General features: G+C 34.6%; 1 protein-coding gene across 1 annotated transcript in view; it reads left to right on the forward strand.

Moving 5' to 3' along the window:
- Window positions 1-24896, forward strand: part of LOC123530785 (uncharacterized) — a 49691-nt gene that overhangs the window by 6263 nt on the left and 18532 nt on the right. The window contains exons 4-5 of the mRNA XM_053516938.1: window positions 992-1063; window positions 11396-11497. Coding sequence (XP_053372913.1) covers window positions 992-1063; window positions 11396-11497 — 174 coding nt within the window. The remainder of the gene's footprint in view (window positions 1-991; window positions 1064-11395; window positions 11498-24896) is intronic.

Genomic DNA, 24896 nt, shown 5'->3' on the forward strand with positions numbered 1-24896 from the left:
GCTGTTTCACATATGCTTTGAAACGTTAAATATATACTTGATTGACACAATGGCCGTGATCTATAGGCAAGATACATAACTCTGTCAAGGATTTTGGCTGAATTATGGACCTTTTCCTATTAGAAGTTATCCAGAATCTGTATTAAGTTTTTCGTACCAGTAAACAATTTGTCAGCAGTTGCACATATGGCTTTGGAACCTACATGCTTATTTACCCTATAGGCAAGAGTACATAGTTCAGTGATTTGGGCTGAAATAGGGCCGTTTTTGTTCCACCACTCGGGGTCGGGGGAGCACTTATTTACCCTAGTCCATCTGTCTGTCCCACTTCGCTTGTGGCATGCACTATTTCACCTAAGATCATGAAACTTTACAGGGATGTGTAGCTCCATGTGAAGATGTGCACCTGGGATTTAGTTGCCACCCCTCAAAAACTAGGTCACTATGTCAAAAAATGTGAAAACACATTTTTGATTCTAGAGAGCACATTTTTCATCGGATCTTCACCAAATTTAGAATGAATATTTATCTTATGGAAACCTTGGAGGAGTACAAAATCTGGGTCAAAAAATGGGGGCACGGAATCAACTTAACAAGCTCTTGACGGGTATATTTTGTGACTCTGGCATCCTTGTTACTTCACTCATTTGGCTCATATTCACACACAACAATCTTTGTGACAAGATGTTCACTTTTTTTATTAATATATGACCATGACCTTTATTTAACCTTTAACCTTCACTTTTAGAAATCGGAAAAGATGAAATTGCCCTTAACTTTTTCATTTTTAATGACCAGCTTGCCTCAAATACAAACAGAACAATCCCTGAGACAAAGAAGCAGCACAGGGATACGTGATGGTTTCCATTAACAAATTCTAGTTAAAATCTGTGATGATCACTCTAACCAGTAATGTAACTTTCAGAATTTTATAACTGCTGTTCAGGTTGGTGATTGCATTGAACATGAAAGAACCTTTCAACTTTTTCAGACTTCATTGCCAGTTGATTCTTCAGATGATGATTTACCTTCTATCAACAGACAGCCCAGCATCAATCACAGGGTATGTCCATTTTGATTCCTTAAGTTACAGCTACAGTAATAGGAAAAAATTAGTTTGTCAATTAAGACTGAAGATGAATAGATGATCATGAAATTTGAATTTCTTAGATCAGCCTATGGAAGGGGACATCTGCCATTTCACACATTATTGTAATTGGTATTCCAGTATGCCAATTCCTTTCCAATGCTGGCAATTCATTTCCCATGTCGCTTTTTAATAGTGCATTATCCATATTTGTATGTAAATTGTGATATTGTAATGATAACACGACCTTTAATGTTGCAACCATTGAAAACATAAGTTTTTTATAATTCAGTCATAAGAATTAATATGTAGATATTTTAATAAAGATGAAGCATTTGGTTTGCTTACTATGCCAATAATACGAAAACCGCCGAGTTATAATTTATTCACTGGACTTTGTATGCAAATATTTAAATTATAATTAAGAAGTTATTTTGCTAACTTTCTCAATCATCATAAAACAAGGACCTGTTCTATAAAATCCTTGATAAAATATTTGATTGGTCCTCGTAACAGTGATTGCAAGTTAATACTATTGTTCTGCAAATATTTGTTAAACAAAATATGGATGTTCTCGTAATAATTTTGACATTAAAAGTTGAAGCCGAGCACCAGACCGCATTTTTAAGACAGAGGGCGCCGTTTAAAAAATAACCGCTCCTTCTCCGGTGCAACGTCCATTTTCACCTCGGGGAATCTACACAACGACGATAACTACCGCTGAGTACCGGTTTGTACATTTATTATTGTTTTAAACTTTTTATGCCCCCAAAGGGAGGCATATAGTTTTTGAACCGTCTGTCTGTCTGTCTGTCGGTCTGTCCGCAATTTTCGTGTCCGGTCCATATCTTTGTCATCGATGGATGGATTTTCAAATAACTTGGCATGAATGTGTACCACAGTAAGACGACATGCAGTGTGCAAGACCCAGGTCCGTAGCTCAAAGGTCAAGGTCACACTTAGACGTTAAAGGATAGTGCATTGATGGGCGTGTCCCGTCCATATCTATGTCATCGATGGATGGATTTTCAAATAACTTGGCATGAATGTGTACCACAGTAAGTAAGTTAAAGATCATTTTTCATGATAGTGCATTGATGGGCATGTCCGGTCCATATCTTTGTCATTTATGTATGGATTTTAAAATAACTATGCATGAATGTGTGACACAGTAAGACGATGTGTCCCGCGCAAGACCCAGCTCCGTAGGTCAAAGGTCCTAAACTCTTAACATCAGCCATAACTATTCATTCAAAGTGCCATCGGGGGCATGTGTCATCCTACGGAGACAGCTCTTGTTTCTATTATTTACCACAGTTCAAAGGTTTTAAATCATTAATATGTGTTAAGAAACCAATGTCATTAGACAGTCAATGAATATCGTACGTGTGTCATTTCCTGGACTAGTCATTTCCGTACTCAAATTAGCTCGTACCCATTTTTGGTCGCGATATATTGATCGTATGAAAATTAATTTTCTGCAGATTAAATCATAGGCGCTTGATGGTATGAGCGAGTAACCCCTGTGATTATGGATTTTACAACATAATACTATAGATTATTTAGATCTAGGCATCAGTAGTTCATTACTTACATGTAGTCAGTGTTAGTTGTCATTGCTGAAAGTTTGGATAAAATCTGTCAAATAATGAATGAGGAGTTCAGGTCACAAAAATGTGTGATGGACTGACAGACAGAAGGACGGAGGACGGACGGAAGGACAAAGTGATTTCAATATCCCCCCTCAACCTTACATATCCCCCCCAACCTAAGCCAAGGTTGAGGGGGGCATAACAACTATTTTTTCCAGAATAGAATTGAATAGAATAATTCTACTTTCCAATCGGACATTCAGTCACACTTATGGCCACTCAAGGCATAGCTTGTTGTTAAAGAGGAACAACAATTGTGTCACTATTAAACAAAAAATATAACTACAGGGTGTTCCCAAATGTAAAGAAACCAATACTTTTTATTAGCTCACTTGTCACTTAGTGACAAGGTGAGGTTTTGTGATCACCTTCGTCCATCGTCTGTGCATCTGTACGTCTCGTGCGTCCGTGCGTCAACAATTTTGTGTCTGCACGATAGTGGTTTCATTTATGATTTTATTTTAACCAAACTTGCACACAACTTGTATCATAATAAGATCACGGTTCCTTTCTTGAACCAGCCAGATCCCATTATGGGTTACAGAGTTATGGCCCCTGAAAGGGCCAAAATTAGCTATTTTGACCTTGTCAGCACAATGGCAGCTTTATTTATGATTTGATTTTTACCAAACTGGCACACAACTTGTATCACCATAAGATCTTGGTTCCTTTCTTGAACTGGCCAGATTCCATTATGGGTTCCAGAGTTATGGCCCCTGAAAAGGCCAGAATTAGCTATTTTGACCTTGTCTGCACAATAGCAGCTTCATTTATGATTTTATTTTAACCAAACTTGCACACAACTTGTATCTCCATAAGATCTTGGTTCCTTTGTTGAACTGGCCAGATTCCATTATGGGTTCCAGTGTGATGGCCCCTGAAAGGGCCAGAATTAGCTATTTTGACCTTGTCTGCACAATAGCAGCTTCTTTTATGATTTGAATTTAATCAGACTTGCACAAAACTTGTTTCACCATAAGATCTCGGTTCCTTTTCTGAACCGGCCAGATCCCATAATGGGTTCCAGAGTTATGGCCCCTGAAAGGGCCAAAATTAGCTGTTTTGACCTTGTCTGCACAATAGCAGCTTCATTTATGATTTGATTTTAACCAAACTTGCACACAACTTGTATCACCACAAGATCTTGCTTCCTTTCTTCAACTGGCCAGATTCCATCATGGGTTCCAGAGTTATGGCCCCTTAAAGGTCCAAAATTGGCTATTTTGGCTTTTGCAGCCATATAGAGACTTCATTTATGGTTTTATTTGATACAAACTTCCAAAATATCTTCAACAACAATAAATCTTTGATTCCATGACAAATCAGATCCAATCGTAGGTTCCAGAATTATTTTATATCTGATTACCTCCCCTGATTGTAATCAAAATGGATTTATATCAGTAAGTACTTATAGGATTTATTTGAAATTTCATTATTGCTATTAGTTGGACTGAGACAACCAGGGTAGATAACTATGGACTGATTTTATGTCAAATTACCTCCCTTTATTTAAAATTAAAATGGGTATATCTCCATAACTAATGAAGATACTGATCTGAAATTTCATTTATGTCAACAGATTTATTTGGCAGTTCCTTCTTTTGTTCACTTACAGTATTTTTTTATGCCCCCACCACTTTGTGGGGGGGGGGGCATATAGATTTGCTCTTGTCCGTCCGTCCTTCCGTCCGTCCATCCTTGCGAAAATGTTGTGTCGCGTGTAGCTCTGAAAGTATTTGACGTAGAGTCACAAAACTTTACAGGAATGTTGGTCAGCATGTGTAGTTGTGCACCTGGGGTTTCGCGTCCGGATTCATTCAGTCATGTAGAAGTTATGGCCCCTTACTTTGTAAAAATTGGTCATTTTAATGTTGTGTCGCGCCTAGCTCCAAAAGTATATGACCTAGAGTCACAAAACTTTACAGGCATGTTGGTCAGCATGTGTAGTTGTGCACCTGTGGTTTCGCGTCCGGATTCATCCAGTCATGTAGGAGTTATGGCCCCTTACTTTGTAAAAATTGGTAATTTTAATGTTGTGTCGCGCATAGCTCCAAAAGTATTTGACCTAGAGTCACCAAAGTTTACAGGTATGTTGGTCAGCATGTGCAGTTGTGCACCTGGGGTTTCGTGTCTGGATTCATCCAGTCATGTAGGAGTTATGGCCCCTGACTTAGTAAAAAATTGGTCATTTTAATGTTGTGTCGCGCATAGCTCCAAAAGTATTTGACCTTAGAATCACCAAAGTTTACAGGAATGTTGGTCAGCATATGCAGTTGTGCACCTGGGGTTTCGCGTCCGGATTCATTCAGTCATGTAGGAGTTATAGTCACTGACTTAGTTAAAAATGGGTCATTTTAATGTTGTGTCGTGCGTAGCTCCAAAAGTATTTGATCTAGAGTCACCAAAGTTTACAGGAATGTTGGTCAGCATGTGCAGATGTGCACCTGGGGTTTCGCATCTGGATTCATTCAGTATTGTATGAGTTCTGGCCCCTGACCTGGGAAAAATTGTCATTTTTGGCCCCTGACCTGGGAAAAAATTGTCATTTTAATGTCATGTAGTGGGGGCATCTGTGTCCCATGGACACATTTCTAGTTTTTAATTACTTCCCTTTTACGTTACTATAAATAGCTTATTTTTAGTAACTTTTTTATTATTGGCCATAGGGAAAAACCGAGACCACTTTTCTGTGGTACAACATGGATGGTACCTCCAATTTTTAGGTGTATTTTGACATAGCTGTACCTTGTAAGAATTATTTTTTCTTTTTGGTTAAATTTCTTTGTTTGTTGTTCCTGTCCTTTGGACTATTTTTTCTGAGGACCTTCTTGTCCTCAAGTGCAATGATAACAGGTGAGCGATATAGGGCCATCATAGACCTCTTGTATTCATTTTTAATAAATTGATGGTCACATATTTTTACATCTGTTTGTAACTCAAATACTTTACAAATGTTTGAAAGGGTACACATAGGCATTTTATTCATGTAAAGTAGTGAAAGAAGCAAATACTGCGAATTCATTATTATTCGTCGGGTTAAATTTTTATTGGCTTATCCTGGTTGTTTGTTGCAGTAGATTGACAAATATGTGCTTTAACATACTTGCAACACACCAGGTAATCTTCTGCATGCCCCCCACCCCAGTCACGACGCGCACGCCACTAGCGATGAGGATGTAGTTTGTTTTCCTTTTTTTTTTGTATTTCTTATATATTTTTCATTTCTGATTGATATACCTGTGATGCATAGGTCAAGAACAGTAGCTTCATGGCAGGTCATATCAGTGACGGTTTCACATTTAGTGTGATGCCACGAAAGTGATGTGTCAAGTCGCTTTCCATGCAGATGTCATTTATAAATACGGCTAGCTGCGAAAACGAACTAAAAGATCAAGCCGAATTTCAGGTGGATTTTTTATAAAGCGACCTGGATACATTTTTATTACATGTTTAAGCCAAATGAGCCGTGCCATTAGAAAACCAACATAGTGGCTTTGCGACCAGCATGGTTCCAGACTAGCCTGCGCAACTGCGCAGTCTGGTCAGGATCCATGCTGTTCGCTAATGGTTGGTCTAATCTAATTTGTAGCGCTGCCCCATAACAATCTCTCAAAGGGGACAAATTCTGAACATTGCATGAATATTATCATTTTGACCGGTTTTGGTTGGGCTACAGTTTGGGATATTTTATTTTGCTCACCGAAGGTGATGCATATAGTCGCCGCTTCGTCCGTCTGTCCATCCGTCCATCCGTCTGTCCCCCCGCAAATTCTTGTCCGCTCTATTTCTCAGCAACTGCTGGTTGGAATTTAACAAAACTTTATGGGAAGCTTCATTACCAAGAGGAGATGCGCATGTTGTCAGCATGTTCTGGTCCAATGATTTTTCACAGATTTATGGCTCTTTGATTTCTTCCCCTTAATAGTACATATAGTGCTATTCTTGTCCGCGCTATTTCTCAGCAACTATTGGCTCGAATTCAACGAAACTTTATGGGAAGCTTGATTACCAAGAGGAGATGTGCATATTTTCAGCATGTTATGACCCAATGCTTTGATTATTTCAGCTATATTTCAATAAAAGTTATGAAGATGTGAAATTTCGAATCAACACAACAACACTCCCCAACATCCCGACTCCCCTCGCCCTCAACTCCCCCCCCCCCTCTGGGTACACCCCCAATCCCCACGGGGACAAACCCCCCCCCCCCCCCCCCCTTTAGAAAACTTTATCACCCAGTTTTGGAAAACAGTATGCTTTGGGGAGCATCCATCGGTTTTACCGATTCCTTGTTATCCCCCGACGAAAGTCGGAGGGATATAGTTTTGGCGTTGTCCGTCCGTCTTTCCGTCTGTCCGTCCTTCCATCTTTCCGTCCGGAGCCATATCTAGGAAATGGTTGGGAATATTTATTTAAAACTTCATATACATGGTCGCCACAATGAGTTCTTGCCGGCCCACCACTGATCATGCATCCTCTGCCCCCCCACTCCAACTTCACCCTTTTACCTTTTTTTTATGCCCCGAAGGGAGGCATATAGTTTTTGAACCGTCTGTCGGTCTGTCAGTCTGTCCGCAATTTTCATGTCCGGTCCATATCTTTGTCATCGATGGATGGATTTTCAAATAACTTGGCATGAATGTGAACCACAGTAAGACGACGTGTCGTGCGCAAGACCCAGGTCCGTAGCTCAAAGGTCAAGGTCACACTTAGACGTTAAAGGTCATTTTTCATGATAGTGCATTCGTGTCCGGTCCATATCTTTGTCATCCATGGATGGATTTTCAAATAACTTGGCATGAATGTGTACCACAGTAAGATGACGTGTCGCACGCAAGACCCAGGTCCGTAGCTCAAAGGTCAAGGTCACACTTAGACGTTAAAGGTCATTTTTCATGATAGTGCATTTGTGTCCAGTCCATATCTTTGTCATCCATGGATGGATTTTCAAATAACTTGGCATGAATGTGAACCACAGTAAGACGACATGTCGCGCGCAAGACCCAGGTCTGTAGCTCAGAGGTCAAGGTCACACTTAGACGTTAAAGGTCATATTTCATGATAGTGCATTGATGAGCGTGTCCGGTCCATATCTTTGTCATTCATGGATTTTAAAATTATTGGGCATGAATGTGTACCACGGTAAGATGAAGTGTCGCGCACAAGACCCAGGTCCGTAGGTCAAAGGTCCTAAACTCTAACATCGGCCATAACTATTCATTCAAAGTGCCATTGGGGGCATGTGTCATCCTATGGAGACAGCTCTTGTTTTTTTTTTTTTTTTTCATTTTTAATTTTCAATCAATATTTATAATCAACATGTGAAATTTTGTTTCCTCTCCCGTTCCCCTGCACCCCCACCCCCTAAAGAAATAAATATATACATATATCTATATTAAAAAAGTCAGTAAAATCCTTGTGCAGGTATAAAATATATAAAAGTTCAATTTGTAAGGAATAAACAGCAGCAGACTTCTGTGTTTTACAATTATTTTAATTTTTCACTGCAAGCGCTTTCAATACATATATCTCTTCAGGCAGTTTACATTTTGAAATAATGTACAATGACGTCACGTCATAACAAAAATTACGGGAATCGTCGTAAACAGACGTTGCGGCAAACTTCAAGAAAAATGTATTATACACTAAAGAATACCCTGTGTATGTATGCACACAAAACTTGAAACAGATATATTGTACCATTTAAAAGGGAGTTAATAACTGTGCTTAAAACATATTTATACTCGATATATCAGTTTAACAAATAATACCAAGATGATTAATTAAAAAGTAATAATAGCTTAAAAATCAATTATGGATACAGTAAAGAGAAAGAATTGCTCAAATTACCCACACGTTCTTTATGACAAAAGTGGTATATAGTCAATGATAGATATAGCATCAAAAATTAAAGGGAGGTAATAAAATTTAAAGTTAAAACTTTATTTCAGGAAAGAAAAGAGATAAAAATTTAAAAACAAAGCAATATAGTACGTTAAATGTACACAGTTGATGATATTAATTTCTAAACAATTATGACCAATACTATTCCACGTGTAAAGATAGATGAGCAAGCGTATATAAAGAGGAGATTCTAGTTATACTGAACATGTAGAAATAAATTTAAGGAGATGGCTGGGCCCCAAGAACTAATAACAAATGCTGTTAAGTTCTGGTTATAGTTCTTTCTCATCACTGAAACTGTCACTATTAGTCAAATTTTTGAAAAGAGGGAATACTTCAAACTTCCCACCCGAGCATTCATGGATATGTTTATTTACTTTCAGGATACGTAGTTCATCATTATTAGTTTGTTGTCTATGTAGTGTCATTCGTCGGCACAGTTCATTCTTTGTTTGACCGATGTAAAATTGTTTGCAATTCGCGCAGATGATAGAATAAATAACATTTTTTGAAATACAATTCATATTCTGTTTAACAGTAAACGTTTTACCATTTGAAAATTTAATTGAGTCTCCTAGCAAATCTGGACACGTCTTACATCTGCTTCTGTTACACTTTGTTACAGTCGCGATATTTTCCACCATATCAAATTTCGATTTAGATAGAATGCGTTTTAAGCTTTTAGGTTGCCTTTTACTATTTATTATTCTTTTCTGTTGTAAAACATTTTTCATCCTGTCACTGTTCTGCAGCATTGCTTTGCATGATTGTATTGCCGGCGACATGTTCTTATTACGTGGGTTAAAAGTTGTTACAAATGGAATGACATTATAATCCGATGTTTGATTTTCGCGATTATTCGTTGCTATAGGTCCTTTTGATTCCGCCTTTGATATTCCGTGCTTAATAAATTCCTCCGGATAGTTTTGTTTCAATAATTGTAACTTTAATTCTGAAAGTCGTGTTTCTTGTAACTGTTTATCTTTCACTATAGTGATTATTCTTGAAGCTAAGTTAAACGGTATATTAACCTTAGTATGTTTAGGGTGACAGGAATTAAAGTTTAAGTAGTTATGTGTGTCAGAAGATTTACAGTACAGGTCCGTCGTTATACTATTTCCAGATTTTTTAACAAGAATATCTAAGAACGGCATGATAACATCATTCTCGCTGCATGTGAACTGTATACTTGGATGTAACTTATTAAGTTCTTGCAAAAATTCTAATGCGTTAATTTTCTTGTTCAGAATTAAGATACAATCATCCAGAAAACTGGCAAATTCAGAACTGTATCTATGTTTTATATTGTTGTAAAGTGTTTCCTCTAAGTATCCAAGTACTAATGTTGCGTAAGTTGGAGCGACCCTCGTACCCATTGCTGTGCCCTTTTTCTGGACGTAGAATCTACCGTCAAAATAAAAAACGTTTTTCTGTAGTATAATTTGAAGAGATTTAAGAATGAAAGCTATTTTAAAACGTGTCTCTATTTTTCCTGGTATTTTTTCTATCCAAAAACGAACCGCTTCCAATCCAAGATCATGAGGGATATTTGTGTATAAGCTTATTACATCAAAGGTTACGAGTGTTGAATTCTCTTCGACCTGTTCTGGTAAATAGTTAAGAAAATCTAAGTCGTCTCTGATGAAACTGGGGACCTCTTCACAAAATGGTTTTAGTATAATATTAAGAAAATGACTGAGTCTCTGCGTAACACTATTAGGTCCACCGACTATTGGTCTGAAAGGAACGTCATCTGGGATTGGGACTTTTATGTATTCGGAGTTTTGTTTCTTTAGTTCATCTGCTATTATCTTACTTTTATGGATCTTTGGTAAGCCGTAGAAATAACTAGTTGTGTATTCAAAATTTAATAAATAGTCTTTTTCTTCTTTCATTAGACCTTTGCCATACTTATTTATAGTATCGTGTATTAACCGTTGTGTTCTGGAATCTGCATGTTCATCTATGCATTCGTAATAACTAGTATCACTCAACATTTCTAAAATTTTGTCTCTATAATATTTCTTATCCATACATACCACGGCTCCGCCTTTATCTGCTTCTTTGATAATTATTGATGTGTTATCCAGTAGTGTTTTTAATGCAGTTTTGCTGTTTTTAGATAAATTACCTTTAATTGAAGCATTGCTATCTGTGGGGTATTCTTTCAACGATTGAATTACTTCCTCTAATACCTTGTCTTTGCTCTTAGGAGGATTCCATCCAGTTTTATTTCCATTCCTTTTTTTTTTTTTTTTTAAATGTTCAAACCTTCAACATGTTAAGTTGTGACTGCACAAACCTTGCCCTCAGCCATGTTCAAGATATCTTACCTGTGTTCTCTTAAGGACATCTGATCTTTTAAGTTCAAATAAACATGTAAAACAGCAACACCTGGTGCCAAACCACTCAAAGACAATATTTCATTCCAGTTAAACTTCAAGCTCACATTTCAATTAACTGCATTTAATTTTGAAAGCTAAGCTTATTACAGTAAGCATATCCCATTCAAAATAAATTCTTTAGTCAGGATCAAAGTATCATACATTTATTATGTACTCTTTAATTAAACATTTGTTTTCTGTTAAATTGATTTTGACTAATGAAATTATTTGCTTCTTATTAACATCCTTAACTTTTTGCCGGATATATCTTTTTGCCATTCCTCACCACAAACCCTTTCGGCGGGGGATATTAATTCATCGAATTTGCTTGTTATTTCTAATTTCACATTTGTGGTTGTTTCTTTTAGACTACTGCTCCTAATCGAGATGAAAAAGACAGACTGTACAGAGCAGACTTTGGAGAAAAAAGATATCTTTTGAGAAAAATAGTAGCTCGGAATATTTTAAAAGTCGAATAGAAGAACAGTATCCAAAACTTACTGGGATAGGAGGATTTGAGTTGTTGCGAACTCAAGCCCGAAGTAGGTGTGATTTGGAAGTCATACAATTACCTCCAGGAGGATACAATGTGAACTTTTTGGCAGACCAAAGCAATCTGGGACAGGCAGTCTGTTATATTAGGCCAATACAAAGGAACCTGTCTTTGAAAGAAGAAGAATACAATGTAAATATTCATTACATGTATATATTTGAATCCTGAGTCATAAATTCAAAGAACAAAGTAATGATAATAGAAGTTTTAGGATTGTTGGTATTTATGCCTGAGCCCCCCCCCCCCCCAAAGGAATGCATATTCAAATCGCGCCATTTGTCTGTCCTCATTCATGTCAAGACTGTAACTTTGTCATGCATTTTAGGAATTTTTTTTAAATAACATGGCACAAATATTTTGTACACCAAAAAAAGGTGTTGTGTGCAAGACCTACGTCTCTACCCTAAAGAACAAGGTACAGGGTGGATAATTATGGACACATTTGTGTCCAGACTTTTACTTTATTCTGTATTGAACAATCTCCATATATTAACTTTGAACATCTTTCACCATTATGACCCCAACTTGAAGACAAAAGGAGTAAACACTATTAAGAATTTAGACAGAATTATGCCCCTTTTATGACCTAGAAAAAGGGGTTAAAGTTATTGGTAACATTACATGTCGGTAAGTAATGAAAATAATGGGTTGCAACTTTAAGCTATGCAGTTGTTTATGATGTGTCAAATTTTGAGAAAAAAAAACTTTAACCTGACCAACATCTTGATCACTGTCAAATCTTGAAAAGGTGCATATGTATTTGGGTCATTACTGGAGGTCTCTGATCAAGATCTATGAAAAATTACTCTTTATCCCCCTTTTCAACTTAATAAATTTTGGTAAATATCTCAAACACTATCAGAGCTTTTCACTCAAAACCTTGCATATGTAAATTTGTAATAGGGGTCATTAGCAGAGGTCACTGACCAAGTGCCAGAACTCTTTCTGGGAGTTTGAATGAATTATCTCCCTTTTTGGAGTAGGGAAATCTTTGTTTAAGTTTTACATGCAACTTAATAACTAAAATTTATATTGATATTTCATTGAAACGTTACAAATATCTTCAGTGTCATAATGTTAGGTCATTGGCTGACATTGTCATATATTTGAATTTAATTATGCTTTTTTCTAATGAAAATCCTTGTTAACTTATTACAGGCCCGTGTCCAGGATTTTTCTGCTCGGGGGTGGGGGGGCTGAACCTGGGGTGGGTTGGGTAGGGGTAACCCATCCCGATATCGAAATTTTTTTAGTATGGCACATGGAAAGATGCATTTTCCTGCTATCTGAAACACATTTAAGGATGCATGAATGTATCATGTATTTAAGGAAAAGTCTATTTTTTAATCATTTCATCAAGCCTTTTCAATGTATGTATGACTGTACAGACACAATGTATGAACTTCATTTTTCTGTATGATACCCAGGTCTCAGTGTATTGGCTCTGATATCTACCAGTCCAATGTATAACCAGTCACCAGTAATAAAGAAGCTAGTGGTTTGAAAATCAACTTTTTTTATTTATCATAATAAAACGAACTATATGATTGTCAGCAATAATTATACTACATTTTAATCAAATGAATAAAATTTCATTCATTCTACCCTTTTCTTTCAATCATAATATAAAAAAAATTCTAATTAAAAAAAAATAATATGTGTTTACTAAGTTCACAAATAAATATTAATAATAAAATAAATAAAAACACAAAAATATCTTTTGAACTTTTTCTGCATTTCTTGTGTTCTAAGCAAATATAATGAAAAAAAATCGTTGAAGTTTTAAGATGATTTATTTATTTGCAAAATGGCCAATGTTTTTAGATTTCCAACAAAACAAAGTAGATCTATTATGACAATTACTATTAACATCATAGATTTCAAATGACAATGAACTCTTAATTGTACAAACTATAACATCACAGCACATATTTTTATGTATAAAACCCCTCATAAGTAGCGAGTTTTAGATGCGTTTTGTAAGATTTACTGAGAAAATACTTTTAAAACTATGAGGGTTTTAAGTAAGGTTATTTACCCAGTAAAATTGATACAGTAGTTTCAAATTCATAATTGTTGTAAAATTAAAAGAAAGGATAAATATCTATCAATTTAATAAATTTGGGGAATATGCCTTAATGTAAAAACAAAATACAAACCATCATAATGTTTCTATTTTCAGATTCATTTTAAGATTTACTTTACAAAACCAACAATGTTATGATCATTTTAACTTCCAAAGAGTAAAAAACATAATAGTTTCTCCACTACCCAATCAAGTAACCCGTTTAAAAAGCAAGTGATCAAAGAAGCATGTTCAGATAAACTTTTACCTGTAACATGCCTGGAGCTAATTTCCACTACCAGACACGGTTTTATGGCTCTTTAGCCTGTGTATTGCTGTCAAATCAAGCCAATTGGGCTGGTGTATAAATTTGTTAATTGAGGGGCCCATAGTAATAAAAATTGTAACTAGCCAGCCAGCTGGGGGGGCCCCCTGGCCCCCCACCTGGACACGTGCCTGTTATTATTATGCTGTTCATATGCATTTCAACAGACTTAAAGGCTTATATTTTACTATTCAGAACTGAGAATAGTTGTTGACAGCTCTTGTTTGCTTGTTTGATATATTTTGTGTGGACATACTGTTTTGGTCTTTTTGGGGGTATTTGTTACAAGTAGTGACAGCTCATGTTACTGTTTCATTTAGTGTAATGACTTTTCAGCTCATCTGTCACAAAGTGACATTGTGAGCTTTTGTGATCGCATTTCGTCCATCGTCCATCCGTCTGTAAACTTAAACGTCACCTCCTCATAAACCACTTGGTCAATTTCATCCAAACTTCACAGGAATGTTCCTTTGGTGAAGCTCTACAAAAATTGTTTAAAGAATTAAATTCCATGCAGAACTCTGGTTGCCATGGCAGCAGAAATCAAAAAACTTTAATCTTCTTTTCCAAAACCAAAAGGCCTAGAACCTTGATATTTGGTATGTGGCATCATCTAATGGTCCTCTATGAAAATTGTTCAAATTATGTCCTTGGGGTCACACAGGGCCCCGTCCGAGGGGTCCAAATTTTTACATAGACTTATATAGGGAAAAGCTTTAAAAATCTTCTTCTCCAAAACCTTAAGGCCTAGAACCTATATATTTGGTATGTTGCATCATGTAATGGTCCCCTATGAAAATTTGTCAAATTCAGTTCATTGATGGCTTGCATGGGGAACTATGTCACAAATAGGTATACCCCTAGTCCTGACTCACAAGCCCCTCAAAGGGGTCAATGTTACTAAAAATGGTAATTTTATGACAGCTTTCATATTGTGGGTGATGTGGAAGTCCACATCCATTCTGTCACTCTTAATTTTGAGGATTGTATTTAAAAGCTGGGCTAGTACACCAAATGTACGGGGGACGATTGGGGCCCCCTCTTGGCCCTCTTGTTTTAAAGGGAACTTATTATTGTTTTAAACAATAACTTTAATATAGGAGAGGTTGGTATTCAGGAGAGAGACAGTGTAATGACTTTTTCCATTGAGTTTGCTTAGGAACATGCAGTGTCTGTAAAGTTGAGATGGGTAAAGGGGGGGTTTTTTTGTTTTTTCCAAAAAATTTTATTTTTAAATATTTTTAAACCCCCCCAAAAAATAAATTTTTTTTTAAAATTTAAGCCATTTTTTAAATATTTTTTTTTTTTAACCACTAAAATTGAAAAAAAAATTTTGAAAGTATGTGCCTTTAAAATGTTATCTTTTTCCCTATGACTAAAATTCACCCGTTGTCAATGTATGTGGTATTATTAAATTTTTTTGTTCTGGTTTTAATTTGAAATCTTTACAAATATATTAAATAGGAAAAAGTCATTTTAAATGATGGGTCATTTTGTACAAAATAAAGGGAAAAAATTTTTAAAATTTTTATTTTCAGTTTGGTAGGGAGAAGTTTGATATTACAGTTGTTTGACCTTTTTTCCATGTGGCAGTCCAGAAATGTTACCTTTTATGAATAAAGCGGGGGATTAGCTTTTGTATGTTAAAAAAAAGGTCCAAAGTTTAAATTTGCGATGACTGATACTTGTTTTTTGAAATAATTGAACAAGACAGTTTTAAAGATGACATTCCTGACAAGATGTAACCTGGGGACTTTTTGTCAGCCGGCATAAGCTTTCGTTCCGTAGTTTTGTGTACCCCTAAATTTACTAAGTACATATCTCAATTAAAAAGATAATGCTAATGATATTTTTTGAAATAAATTGTGATAGCTTTGTAATGTAAACATTTAAAAATAGAATGAAATGTATTGATAACAAACATTAAAATAAAAATTTTAGTATATTGTATCAGCCCTAAAAACATAAGTACTTTGTATTTTTATATAAGAAAATTATAATATTAATCAAAGCTTTGACATTTTTAGGTGGTTCCCTAAAAAGTGGTAAATTAATGTTTTAAAAATTTTCAAAATTTGAAGAAAAGGGTTAGGCAAAAAGGGACATAAAAGTAATGTAAAGTAAAGATAAAATAAGGTAAATTATTGTGATAAAAAGGCGGCCATGCTGCACATACAAAGGAATTTTTAAATTTAATTTTGCCATTTATGGTTTGAAAGTGATTTTGCAATTACATAACTGTTTATTAATATTTTTTACTTGCCCCTTTTTTAGGGTTTTGAAAAAGGGACGATTAGGGGAACCCCCCCTGGCAGGGGGCGGGTGGCGTCCACAGACTTTTGTCGGAGATATTTCAAAAATGCATGGGGGATTTTGATAAATTTGGAAAATTTGTTCCCATATGAGACGGGTGTCATGCACAAGAACCAGGTCCCTAGGTCAAGGTAAAGGGGTCAGAGGTAAAAGGTCAAATTCAAGTATGATTTTGCCCGGGGGGGAGCATATTTTTCATGCATAGGGGAAATTTTTTGAGAAAAGTTGGCAAAATTGTTAAATATATGAACGGAGTGTCAGCACAAAAAACAGGTCCCTAGGTCAAGGTAAAGGTCAACTTAGAGGTAAAGGGAAACAAGAATGAAAACTTTGTCGGAGCATTCTTCTTATGTAGGGGGATTTTTTATAACTGGCAAAATGTTTACCACCACGGGGGGTTTCATGCACAAGAACCGGGCCCCTGGGTTTTAAAGGGTCAGGTCCACTTAGAGGTCAAAGGATACAAGAATAAAAACCTCCCCGGGAGCATTTCTTTTCTGCTTTGAGGGGTTTGATAAATTTGGCACAATGTTCAACACCATGGACGGAGTTTCTGTCTAAGAACCGGTCCCTAGGTCTAAGGTAAAGGTCACTTTTTGAGGCCAAAGGTCAGATACAAGAATGCTTTTTCGAAGATTTTTTTCCCATGCAGGGGGGGTTTTTGATGAAATTTACAAATTATACACATCAGAGACAAAGTGTCTGCGCATTTTCCCTTCTTAGAATTATTCCCTTTTTGTTACTATAAATAGCTTATTTTTTAATTTTTTCATTATAGTCATGGGGGAAAAATCGAGACACTTTTCTGTAGTAAAAACATGCATGCTACACCCAAAATTTTGAGGTGTTTTTTTGCCAATCTCTACCTGGTAAAGATTTTGGGGGAAAGATTAATTCCCTTGTTTTTTACTAAAAATAATTTTTATATTGAACTTTAAAATTGACCAAGGGAAAAAGCAAGACCACTTTTCTGGGGTAAAAACATAGATGTTACTTTCCAATTTTGGGTGTTTTTTAAGGTATCTCACCTGTAAGGGTTTGTGGTAGTTAGAAAAACAAAAGACTTACAGTGATTACTAAAAAACCCCAAAAAATTAAAATTCCTTTTGCAAAACAGGTTAATTTAAAAAAAATTTTTGCTGTGCGGGGGATTTTGTGACTTTTCTGGCACTTTTGTTTCACATGATTTTGTCAAGATGAAAATTTTGTTCAGGGAAAAAAATATTTAAAAGGCACATTGTTCACAAAAAATTTTTGCATAGTTGCCTAACATTAAATGTCAAATTGTAAAAAGGAAATTTAAATTTGGAGAATCTTTGTTGTTTTTCTCCATTTGGCTCAGTTGAAAGAGATGGATTTTAAAGAAATTTTTCGTAAAACCCTCCCAGAGTAGTCACTCTGAAGAAAAAAACCTCTCAGTAACAACATCATAAATTTCCCTAAGCTGAAAAAAACACAAATTTACCTCCAGAACAACAACCTAAACTTTACTAAAAAATTTATTTTATTCCCACGGGTGTTGCCTAAAGAGGTTGTTATAATATCATTTTTAATGTTTTAAGAAAAAAAAACACTTTCAACAAGGGGGAAAAAGTAACATCATTTTCTCATAAGGTGAATTTTTGGGGCATTCAAAATTTCATTATTCTTGAATTTTAATAAAAACATTTTGGGAATTTTTCTTTTATTACATCATGTACAAATCACAGGTTGTAGGTTGTTACCAATCAAAGCCGAAAATTCAAAATGCTCCCCTACATGTATAATTTTTCAGTTGGAAACTCCCAAATATCTTTTGAACGTTCTAAAACAAACCAGACAGAAATTTTGCGTTTTTTCAAACTCGTTACTGGGGTTTCTTTGTTTTTTCCCAAAGCGAAAAACGTTCGGACGAATTTTTGGTACGTTGGACCAAAACTCGGGGATGAATGGGCCTCCGAAATAAGGAACTCGGATCAATAGTGTTTTCAAAAAAAAATTTAAAAAATATTATTTTGGAGATTACTTTGCACCTTTTTTAGAGACTGTACGTAATTTTTAAAAAAAACGAAGAAACGTGAACTGGATGATTTATGTGAAATACATTCGAAAATGAACATATTATAAAAAATACAAAATACATTTGTTTGAAATAACTTCTGGCTGTTGCAATAACCCATTTATTTACTTAATAAAAATCACTGTCTAATTTATTTTAATATTCTAATTTTTATTTTTTATTGATGTTTAATTTTTTTTTTTTTTTTTTTTTTTTTTAATGTTTACTAAATATTTATTCAAAATGGTATTTATGTTTTTTTTTTAAATGCATTAAAAATATCTTTTTTTTTGTGATTTTTAGTTTTTTGTAAAAGCCTTTGAAATGTTTTGCGTAAAAATGGTTTAATAAATGAAACAGTTTCAGTTTTCAGTTATTTGAGTTTTTAGGTGAGATCATAGGTGAACATCATCAGATTTATCTTTTTATTTTTTTTATATTTATGAATATTCCCTGAATGTTTAAAATATCCTGCAATTTTTTTCAACAGTCCTTTTTTAATTTGTATTTGAATTAAGTATATTAAAATCAAAATAAAGCAAAAAAGCCAAGTAGGAACACGTTTGTGTTTAAAGAGGGTGATTCCCCTTTGCAAGTTGAAATTAACAAAATGTCAATTTGTAATTTACCTACTTGCGTTTGATCCTATATTTCTTAGCTTTGCAAAGTAAAAAATGAGTTTAATTGTTTTACAAACTGCTTGTTTTTCCCTTTATGAATAATTTTTATTTTGTTTTTTCCAGAAGTGCTGCAAGTGTGTTGTCAGGGAAAAAGACTTTCCCCCCAATGTGCGCATGTGATATTAAAGAGTGAAACCATCACTCTGAAAGGGGTTAAAGGTCAGAAAATTAAACCTTTTTTGTTTCTATAAAAAACGACAATTCATGTCTTTTCAAGGTTCTTTAGAGAACATCCCCTTTTTCCTACCCCAATTTTTTTCATAAAGTTCATACAAAAACCAAAAAAAATGAAAAGAAATGGGGGGTTGAATATTTCCTAGTAAAAAGCCAGTCTTTGTGGTTGTCCCCTAAAAATGGCGAAAATTTTGCTCCCCCCCCCGGAAAAAACACTTATTCGGTTTCGATCTCCCAAAATTTGCCATGGGTTGTAGAACATGAAAAACGTTCATTTCATGCAAAATGTATCTAGTAGCGAAAATGGTGATTAAAGCCCCGTTCTCACGAATTTGGCAAAAAAGGGAAAATTGGTCTATTTATTATGGACTTTTTTCGACTACCCCACGGAACCTTTTTCGCCCCAAATTTTTACTGACCTTATTCTAACTGAGAGGGAAAACCCCAAACCTGAAATATTTGACTTTTTTATGTATTTTCATTTGTACAAAAGGGTTTTATGAAAGACGTTACATATATTGTTAAATCATTTTTTTTCCCATTATGGATGCTGTAAAAGAAAGTTTAAATTTTTAAACAATTGATTCTAAAAATGTTAAAATGTGATCAATCAAAATTTAAAAAATTTAACCCTTTAAATTTGGATTTCAAGTTTATTTATTTTTGGTGGAGTTTGACCAGTCATTTAGCAACTTTTATGCTGGGGTCTTTTCCCTTGTAACTTAATTAAATTCTTTTAACCCCAGATTTGCAATTTTTTATATAAAAATTTGAATAAACAGTTAGTCTAATCAATCTAGAAATGATGTTCCACAATTTTTTAGTTTACTTTTTTTTTTTGATGTTCAACAATTTTTACTAACATCAACAAAAACTTGATATTTTCCCAAATTTGGGTTTTGATAAATGATTGTTTTGTTGATATGTTTTTTTCATTTCCATCCAGGGAAAATAAAAAAATATACTTTTTAAAAATACCCCATCATTCCAGTAAACATACTAATCAAGATAAAAGAAATAAGAAAAAAATTTGTGGAATTTTTTTTAAAAAAATTGAATAAGTCTTTGTAAATTTAATTTTTTAGAATGTTGGACTGTAAGGGGAAATTAAAACAAAAACTTCGTTTTTTGTAGTAAAGTTAAATGGAATTTTTAACTTGAAATAGTTTTATCTCGTGTTATCCCATCTGGTTTAATATTTTAAACTTTGTCATTGGCAAAAAGGGCAAATCATTATTTTTTAGTATACCTTGCATTCTGTGTGAAATGTTTTTATGGTATTCTTTAATATGATAATGCTTTTCTCTTACCAGGGGTTTAAAAAATATATATTTTTGTTTAAAAATTAAGATAAAAAATACTGACTGTTTTAATTGCAATATAAAAAAGTTTATATGAGAAAAAGGGGGTAATTCCATTAAAAATTTTGTAGAATGTAGAGAAAAATTTTAATGAAGGGGGGTAAAAAAATATTGTGAATTAAAAATTTCTTTCTTGAAAGCTATTAATTTTTTTCCCATTTTGGGTTTAATTAACTAAAAGTTGCCCTTTAACATTTTTATTTGCCGAAGGAAAATAAAAAAGTTTTTTGATGTTCTTGTACTGTTATTGTACCGGATTTGTTTACATTCCAGTCTAAAAGAACAATGAAACAGACTTAAGAGGGTATCCCGAAAATCCTAATTTATTTTTATTCAGCAAATTTGATGAAAAAAAGTTTTTTAGGATTTTCTACCTTTTTCCCAAAAATGTTATGGGGACTAATTTTTGGGGGAAATATGTCTTTTAAAAAATAAAATAAATACAATGTTGGTTTAATTATTGATGCACTTAGAAATAATTTTTGGAGTCTAAATTTAAAGAAAAAAAAAATCCGTTTTTAAATTTTTTTTGCTCGACTATTAAAGAAGGGGGGAGCTATCCTCTCCCCCCGGTGTTAGTTTGAGTGACGTGGGCGTCACAAAAATTTTTAAAGTTTGTGTACCCCCCCCAAATTTTTTCAAAGTCCTTGGATATTGCTTTCATATTTTGCATATGTTAACCATCATGACCCCAGTCTGTAGAAAGGAGGGGGCAACTCTATAAGCATTTTGATGAATTATGGCCCTTTTCGACTTAGAAAAAATGTTAAAGTTCCCGTCCCCCCCAAATATTTTAAGGGGCTTAGATTGCTTTATTTTTTTGCTATTTGTTTCCCATCGCCCCCAGTCGTAAAAAGGAGGAGGCAACCTATCAAGCTTTTTGACTGAATTATGGCCCCTTTTCGATTTTAAAAAATTAAAGTTTGGTAACCCCCCAAATATTTTAAAGTCCTTTTGAGTTTTGCTTTCTATTTGATTTGTTTACCATCATGCCCCCAGTCGAAAAAGGAGGGGGCAACTCTATAAAGCATTTTGACTGAATTTTATGGCCCTTTTTGACTTAAAATATGCTTTTTGAAATGTTAAAGTTTTATCATTGCTTATATTATAATAAAGAAGAGAATGTCGAGCCGCGCCCACTGACAGCTCTTTTTTTGTTACGTGTCTTTAATTGCAGCACTCCGTAGGGGCGAAAAACAAGGTATGAGGACAAAAAAGGGAAAGTTTCCGTTTTTAATGTCCTTTATTTCAAAAAAATTTACAAAATGTTTTATTAATTCTCAGCCCTTTAACTTTTTTTTTATTGAAATCCCCTTGAAAAAAAATTTAAATTAAAAAATTTTAGGTCGATAAGTTCCCCTTTTATTGAGCAAAAACTGATTTTAAATTTCAGTCACTGTGCAGGATACCGAATATTAAAAAAAGTAATTTTTTACTTTGACCAATAACCAAAAATTTTGATTTTAGGTGAAAACAGTTCATGAGTTTCTGCGAAACTGATTTTAAATTCAGATCACTGGCCCTTGACCTTGACCAAAATACAAAAAGTGGTCAATAAAAAATATGCCCAAACAAACCTAAAAAATTTCAATGTTCAATGAAAAAAATAATTTTGGTGACCTTGATTTGACCCTAGTGCCCTCAGTCTCGTTAGGAAAAATTTTGGGCACGGGGGGGATCATTGTGGACATTTCATCAAAATTCATCAGATTTATAAAAAAGGCGATAACAAAATTTTATAAAAATTTTTAAGTTGGGGTACTGTGCCCCTTGCCCTTTAATGTAGTGCCCTCATTTTCAGTTAACCCCAATGGGGAAATGGGGATCATTTTGGTAAGTTGATTAAAATCACCATTTGTTTAGGGGAGATGTGATAAAAAATTTTTTCCAAAAATTTAACTGAGGTCAATGTTTTGACCTTTGAGCACTGACTCTTTTGAGTAAGGATCATTGTGACAATTTTCATTGAAATCCCTCAGTATTTCAAAGTGATGCAAAAGTAAAGGGGTTATGGAATTGAACTTTACCAAGTGCCCTCTTTCATTTTGGGACCAACAAGGCACGGGGGATCTTTGGCAGTTTTGTCAAAATCCCATGGGGATTTAGGGGAGTGCGAAAACAAAAATTGTTAACGGAAGGCAGAGTGCGGACGAATGGCCCCACGGTTTTAAAGCTTTTTGACTAGCCCACCACGGGGACATGTAGATGGTGGGATAAAAATGAAAAAAAGTTTTTTCTTCATTTTTTGTTTTCCCCTTGCCCCTTTTTCAAAATAGTTAAAGTTATTGACAGCCCCAATATTCCAATATTTCGGTAGTTTTTAAATATAAAACCCCAAATTTGTTCGAGTCTTTTGAAGTATAGTTGTAACTGTTTTTTCTGATTTTTTTGTGATTTCCATGGCTGTAACAACTATGATTTGGATGAGTTATTAAAAGCCCCGGGTTGTAGTCAATACCTATCATTTTTCGTCCGAAGCAACAAAAGCATTTGTATAATTGCGCAATCTTTATGTAAGTTATATGAGCGACAAGGGGACATAGTCAAACTTGTGTTTGGTTTCATAAATTTATATCATAAAAAAGAGATCCCAGAGGGATACAGGGCATTTAAAACATGAACATGATATTTTAGGAGTTTCAAGGTCTTTTTTGAAAGGGTTTACCAGTTACCAGGTATTTGAGAAACAGTTTTTTTTTTTCATGTCAATGTGATTTTGAATTTGAATGTATCAATGTTTTCCCGGTGAAGTCTAGTCCCTTCGAAAAAGACCCCCCCAAAAGGGTTTCTCCTGTGAAGTTTGGGCAAAACCAATCAAAATTAACCCAACATAAGGTAAAATGTTTATTTTTTTTAACATTTTAAAATATTTTCACCATACATTGGTTTTTTTAAAAAAAAAAAACCATAATTTAAAACGTTTGACAATATACTTATGATTTCAGATCCTATGTGAAAAGTAAACAATAAAAATGAGCAAAAGATTTTAAATGTCAGAACATTGGGACCCTTTACCTTTGCCTAAAGGGGCCTTAAAAACATACGGGGTTCAAACCCCACATCTGAAAAAAAAACCCAAGAAAGTTCAAGGTTTGGGAAAAAAATAGTTCACCAAAAATTGAGCAGAAATGATTTCAAACAGCATTTCACTGTGGGCATTGACCTTTTACCCATGACCTCTTTTTCAGTTAGGACAACTGGGCAATTAAGGTCATGTGCCAATTTTATTGAATCCACCAATTTGGTTCAGAGGGGGATGCGACAAAATATTACCCTTTACCTTTGACCTATTTATCAATTCTCGGGGCAATCAGGGGACTGGGGTCATTTTGGCCCAATTTGTTTAAAATCTCCCGTGGTTTAAGAGGAGATGCTAAAAAGAAAAGTTTTTTGGGCGGACGAATGAAGGAATGATCACTTTAACTTTAGAAAAACTGGGTTTAAATAAATATTTTATCCCCGATCCTACCGTTTCATGATACGGTCAACCAAAATTGCAAAAGGGTTTGTTGTTTTTGTTCTAAGGGCCAATCGGCTTTGGTAAATCTATCTAAAAGAGCTTGTATTCTATGAAGAACAAAGGTTTTAGAACATTAAAAGGTTTGTTTGGGACCAGAAAACTGTTTTTTCCCCGCGTAATTAATGTGTAGTAAAACTTGAACACCCGCCCACACTTCCCCTCCTAACCCTTAATTCTGAAATAAAAAAACCCACAAATAGACAAAATAGTTGTGCTTAATACAAGGTGACCTTAAAAATTCCTTTTTAAAACAACAACAAAAAAATTAAGTTGACCTATCGCCCCCTTTGGAAACTCAGACCCGGAAATTTTGTCATCACTTTTTCTAAATGTCACAAATATGTAAAGTTTTATTAAAAACGTTTAATTAGTAAAAAAAGACAAGTGTTGGGCAAGTATTGAGGAATGAAGGAGGTAACAAGAGACTCCAATTACTTTACTCCCTCCAACTTCACGGCGGGGTATAATGCTAGTGGGTTTTCCAAAACAGATTTAAAAAACAAAAAAACCAAAATATGAAAGACAAAAAATTTTTTTGCTTTAAAATTTTTTTAATAAACTGTGGGGGTTGTTAAGCAAGGTTTTTCATGTCTTAAGAAAAAGTTAATCTATTATGGCTTTCCAGAGAAAACCCCGCAGAAACGAAAAATTAAACAGAAAAACCAAAAGTTTAGGGATGGATAATAAGTAACATTATACATGAAGGATGATGCAAACCCCTTGATTTTGTACAGATTCCCTGAATAAAGGTCTTTTAACTGATTTTTGAGCTGAAAGATGACTCGCCACTAAGACTTTTTTCCCCTTTGTCGACTTTACCCCAGCTGGCTTTCCAAACTT

Source organism: Mercenaria mercenaria, chromosome 10 (assembly GCF_021730395.1).
Source record: "Mercenaria mercenaria strain notata chromosome 10, MADL_Memer_1, whole genome shotgun sequence".
In the NCBI taxonomy this organism is placed as follows: Eukaryota; Metazoa; Mollusca; class Bivalvia; order Venerida; family Veneridae; genus Mercenaria; species Mercenaria mercenaria.